The 6,000-nt window shown below is 44.8% G+C and overlaps 1 protein-coding gene across 7 annotated transcripts in view; it reads right to left on the bottom strand.

Moving 5' to 3' along the window:
- The window catches only part of Parp11 (poly(ADP-ribose) polymerase family member 11), a 37,935-nt gene extending 34,725 nt beyond the window's left edge, over positions 1 to 3,210 (bottom strand). For 6 of the 7 annotated variants that reach the window (XR_003487457.2, XM_027428356.2, XM_027428352.2 and 3 more), the window contains exon 1: positions 3,011 to 3,210. Coding sequence is in view for 1 of the 7 variants with exons in the window: in XM_027428352.2 (XP_027284153.1) it covers positions 3,011 to 3,028 (18 nt within the window). In the remaining 6 variants the exon portion in view is untranslated. Of the gene's footprint in view, positions 1 to 2,828; positions 2,946 to 3,010 lie in introns of those variants that run through there. The other variant, XM_027428354.2, reaches the window with a different exon arrangement.
- Positions 3,211 to 6,000: the final 2,790 nt, after the last annotated feature.

Consider the following 6,000-nt stretch of genomic DNA (forward strand, 5'->3'; position numbering starts at 1 on the left):
TTTCCTTTACAGGGTTGCAATGGTCATGGTGTCTCTTCACAGCAATAGAACCCTATCTAAGACAACTTTTAAACAAATGTCTGTTACCTTTCAGTCCTCTTCATTTATGTGACAGAGAAAACCCAAAGCCTGTTCCTGCCTTACAATTCCAGGGAAACACTCCATTCCCAGCAAAGAGAGGAGACACAGTCAAACAGCCAAGAAAGGAAAGATAAAATCAGGATTCAGAGTCAAGGCAGGAACAATAAGTAACCCTCTAACTTTTCCTACAGGCTGCCATTTTCATAAGTGAGAAATGTCCCAGGGTCTCTCCCCAATAGATGGAGAGATGCCAAGAACCCACAGAACTGCCTGCTGCCCCTGTCAACCTGACTGGACTGGGCAGAAGACTAAACAAAACAATACAGACATTATGCTTGTATTCAAAAGTAAAATAGTAAAATGGGATAATTCTTTATCCCTCCTTTTGGGTTGTCACCCCTGGGTTTTAGGAAATATTACAAAATCTGCAGCAGTAATTTTCCATGTTCTAACCACTTCCTGGAGACTGCTTCTGAGTGGATCCACACCAGGGTCAGTGTACGATGCCCTCAAAACATTCATGAAACAGTTTTCACAAAGTAGCTATTTTATCATAGGAGTAAGAGGAGGTATTATTTTCAGGTTAAGGCCTTAAAGCCATGGAGACTATCAAAACTACAAGGGAAAGTTAGGCAAAATCAGTTCACCATCATTTAACAAAAACCTTCCCTCATTACAAAAAGCATTTGGTCAGGAATGCAAATGTTATCTGAACTGATATTAAAAGTACACTGTGGCTGGGGACTTGCTTTACTTTTATACTTCAATTTCAAATCTTCCCACATGTGTATGGCTTAGGGTGACAATTTTATTCCCCGGCAAAGCTAGACATGCTTTGCAGATACCCCTTCTGTCAAAAGACACTCATAGGTTACTAGTGAAACACTTAAATGCAAAGCTTACTTAAAATAAAAATGAAATAAAATAAAAACTAAGCTATGGGGGCTGGAGAGATGGCTCCCCGGTTAAGACACTGGCTGTTCTTCCAGAGGCTGGTTTGATTCCCAGCACCCCCATGGCAGTTAACTCCAGTTCCAGGGGATCCAATACCCTCCCCTGGAAGCACTGCATAAATGTGGTGCACAAATATACATGAGGTGAAAACACCCATACACATATAATAAAATATTTTTAAAAATAAGCTGTCTTGTTGACAACATTCAGGTGCTCACAATAGCACTCAGCCATGTGAGGATGGCACACGGGCCCAAAAAAGAGCCCAAGGCTGTATGTCCATTATAATTAGCAAAAGTCAGCTTGCTTAGCAAAACTTAAGAAAAGTCTTACATATGATTTCACAGAAAACTGGGCCCTTTTTTACAAAGAAACAGTGACATAACAAACCAAATACATGAGTTATTCACTAGATCCTTTCTAATTCTAACCAAAGTGTAACTGGCCCAACAGTACAAATATAAGCATGATCCTGAAGGGAAAATGAACAGGCTGAGTAGAGACCTCTTTGTGCATTACTAGCCAGTCACTGTCAAGAATTCAACAAGTAGCTGGGCGATAGTGGGGCATGCCCTTTAATCCCAGCAGAGGCAGAATTTCTGTGAGTTCAAGGGCAGCCTGGTCTACAGATCAAGTTCCAGTACAGGCTCCAAAGCTACACAGAGAAACCCTGTCTTGAAAAAACGAAAAAAATAAACAAATAAAAAAGCGACAAGTATTTGTTATGCAACAGGATCTGTCCTCTAGTGAATATACAACAATAAACATATCACATTCACAGAGACAATTCAGAGGATTTATAGTATGTGACCTTGAACACAACATATACCCTGCTAATGGGTGTTTGTGGAAAATCAAAAGAAAGGGGCTACTAATAAAAACCGACTCCATATCCATATATACAGGTATCGAGATGAATACAGATATAAAATGAAGATAATAGTGAATGAATGTATGATCATCTATAAGCAAGTTTTATCTCAATGCTAAATGTTTTGCTAAAATCATATCCAAACAAGTACCTTCCTCTGACCCGAACTGATTACAATATTATAATGTATGAATCAAAACCATCTGATAACTGTCATGATGGAATGAAATGGAACCACATGTGCACCCGAATTCCAATCAACGGGCTCATTTCTACCGGGTTCGAACTTTAAAGCATCGCGGAGTTTTCTGACAGACTTAACCCGAAATACATTCCAGAAGCAGGAAGAGCAGCAAAGGACTTATTTCAATTATAGACAGTGGGAGTTAAGTAAACTTAATGGCTAGTCAGCCTCCGGGGTAGTCCACAAATTTCTTGAAATGCGATTCTGCCGGTCAACGAAGTTCTAACTTCGGTGTGCATTTTTTTTCTACCATATTCCCGTAACAAGAACTGAATATTCTTGGCGGATGGATGGATGGATGGATGGATGGATGGATGGATGGATGGATGGATGGATGGAGGCAAAGTAACAAAAAATGCCTGCAGACATAGGAACTACCGAAGGCAAACAAAGGAGGATTCCAGATCATTGTTCTAACCACGGAAAGAAAACATCCTAGAACGTCATCCTCTGAAACTCATCTTAAAACCTCTGTAGCTCCAAAGGAAAAAAAAAAGGGGGGGGTGGAGGAGCAATGAGGGTGCGGGGCCGAAAGAAATTAGCAGATTCGAAAGCCAGTAATTCTATGAAAGCAACATACAAAATTATACTAAGGCAATAGCGTAGACGGAGAAGCCCCCGGAAGTAAAATCAACAATCGAGAGAGGTAAAGCAAACGCTTGGAAGCGGCCTCCGAACCTTGCCAGGGCTCAAAGGCACGGGGACCGCGGCCTGCAGGAGGCCCGAGACCCAGGACATCCACGACCCCGGAACGCAAACCCGGAGCCGGAGGCACGGCGGGGGCGAGTTGCCGGGAACGCCTCCCGCCCTTCGCAGGCGACCCCGCCCACTGGGCCCGCCCCGTCCCGCCGGCTACTCACCGGATTCGCTTCCCACATAACGGTGCGAAATCGAGCGGAGAGAGCCTGAGGGAGGGGTTAGCCGCGGGGTCGGTACGGTGGGCTTTTTCCGAGGGTCCCCGGGAGCGGAGGGACCGAAAGGCACCTTTTTACGGAAGCCTTCCTCCTCCCCCTCCCCGTCACAAGCTGGCGTCTTCGGAACATCGAACCTCCCGACTTCCGCCTGGATCTAGCCAATCAGTAATGGTCCCGCCCACCGCAAAAAGATCGCCCCGCCCCCGAGGCGCCCTTGGGAAATTCCCCGCTTGTGGTCGCGGGCGGGGCTTTCACCTGGGCTGCGGACGAGCTCAAGTCCAGCCGTGCTGTCCCCCCGTGCGAGCCTCAAGCGTGGCAGGCCCTGTTTCCTCCCCGGGGAGCCGATGTGTGTTAACATCACCTCACACTGAGTCTAGTGGCCCAGGGCCAGGCCCGAGCAGCTCAGCTCCACCAATGGCTTTTGGGTCAAGCTTCAAAGCTCTTTGTCTCCCTCTCCCTCCGAGTGGACGTGACGGTGGTGTTCCCCGAGGGTGCAGACACCATGAGAGCTTATAGACACCATGTACAAGCGTGCTTGTTTGCCATATAGGAAGAAAGCGTGAGTCACTTGGCCGGGTGTCGCCGGGCTTGGAAGTGAACACTGACCTGTATGTTGCCCCTGCCCTCATGGATTTTAGAAATGAGAAAAGGAAACAAAGTAATTCGGAAATGCAAGCCGATATGACACGAAATTATAGACAGCATGGCAAGTACCCGGGTCTCTGAGCACATTTATTGACCCAGAGTGTCTTGAAAGCTTAGGCCACAAGTAGGAACTTGCACTGAAGTCACCTGGGTAAAAAGAGCTAAGACAGAGGAACTGGGTGGGGGGGGGAGTTAATAGCTTACTAGTTTTTTTTTTCATTTATTTTACATCCCTACTGCAGCTCCCCCTTTCCCCCTCCTCCAATGCCCTCCCCCATACCCCCTCTGCTGCCCCTCCCCAATCCATCCCTCCTCCACCTCTGTTCAGAAAGCCGCAGGCCTCCCATGAGTGCCAAAAAAACATGGCCTGTCAAGTTGAGGTAGGACTAAGCTCCTCTCCTTGTATTAAGGCTGGGCAAGGCAACCCAGCATTAGGAACAAGTTCCCCAAAGCATTAGGGACAGACCCTGCTCCAACAGCCAGGAGTTCCACATGTAGACCAAGCCACACATAGGCAGAGGGCCTAGGCCTGTCCCATGCAGGTCTCCTAGCCGCTGGGCCATAGTGTCTAAGTTCCCATGAGCAGGCCAGTTGCTTCTGTGGGTTCCCTTGTGATGACCCTGACTCCCTGGCTTCTACAATCCTTCCTCCTTTCTCCTCAACAGGAGTCCCCCGGGGTTGGCCCAGTGCTTAGCTGAACATCTCTGCATCTGTTTCCATCAGTTACTGGACGATGACAATTGGGGTAGTTACCAATCTGATTACAGGAGATGGCCAGTTCAGTCTACATATCCACTATTGCTTGGATAGGAGTCTTAGTAGATTCATGGGAGTTTCCCTTACATCAGGTTTCTACCTGACCCTGAAATGCTGCACATCGAGTCATGTCTTTAATTCCCCCTCCATGCACCCCTCAACCCAATCCCTCATGTTCCCATCCCCACCTGCCCCTGGTCTACCCAGAAGATCTCTTCTATTTCCCCTTTCCAGGGAGATCCATGTATCCCTTCTTTGGGCCCTCCTTGTTACCTAATCTCTTTGGGGCTGTGAATTGTAGCCTGGTTAACCTTTACTTTACACCTAATATTCACTTATGAGTGAGTACATACCACGTTTGTCTTTCTGGGTCTGGGTCACCTCACTCAGGATGATTTTTTTTTTCTAGTTCCATCCATTTGCCTTCAGATTTCCTGGTGTTATTGTTTTTAATAGCTGAGTAATACTCCATTGTATAAATATTCCACATTTTCTTTATCCATTCTTTGGTTGAAGGGCATCTAGGTTGTTTCCAAGTTCTGGCCATTAACGCTGCTATGAATATAGTTGAGCAAGTGTCCTTGTGGTGTGATTGAGCTTCCTTTGGGTATATGGCAAAAATTGGTATTGCTGGGTCTTGAGGTAGATTGATTCCCAATTTTCTGAGAAACCACCATACTGGTTTCAAAAATGGCCTACAAGTTTGCTAGCAGTGGAGAAGTGTTCTTACTCCATACCCTCTCTAGCACAAGCTGTCATTAGTGTTTTTGATCTTAGCCATTCTGACTGGTGTAAGATGGAATCTCAGAGTCATTTTGATTTGCATTTCCCTAATGGCTAAGGATGATGAACAATTCTTTAAGTGTTTCTTGGCCATGTGAGATTCTTCTGTTGAGAATTCTCTGTTGAGATCTGTACCCCATTTTTTAACTGAATTGTTTGGGGTTTGGGTGTCTATTTTCTTAAGTTCTTTATATATTTTGGAGATTAGCCCTCTGTCAGATGTGGGGTTGGTGAAGATCTTTTCTCATTCTGTGGGCTGCCATTTTGTCTTATTGACTGTGCCCTTTGCCTTACAGAAACTTTTTATTTTCAGTAGGTCCCATTCATTAATTGTCAATCCCAATTGGAGTTCTACTGGTGTTCTATTCAAGAAGTTGTATTCTATCCCAATGTGTTCAAGGACAGCTGAAAATACTCCTAAAGGCAAAGAAGTAGTAGGAGAAAAAAATTTCTCTTCACACATTTTCAAAAATAGGTCAAAGCATATCCACAGATTTGGAACTTGATTCTTTACATTTAAATATGGTATCCTTCCATCCCCATATGCATGAATCTGTTTCATTAAATTAGACTCATGGTGTTCCATAGTTTAGATGTTACAAACATATCTGAAATAATCTACTGTGACAGACACAAGGTTTTCATGTTTCCCAAAGTTACTATGATCATTATTTTTGTTCAGGCATTTATCCATTAAATCCCTTTGAATTGATTCTTAGAAATGAAGCTGTTCAATAAGAAATTAAATGTTG

The sequence above is a fragment of the Cricetulus griseus genome, chromosome 8 (assembly GCF_003668045.3).
Source record: "Cricetulus griseus strain 17A/GY chromosome 8, alternate assembly CriGri-PICRH-1.0, whole genome shotgun sequence".
NCBI classification, from domain to species: Eukaryota; Metazoa; Chordata; class Mammalia; order Rodentia; family Cricetidae; genus Cricetulus; species Cricetulus griseus.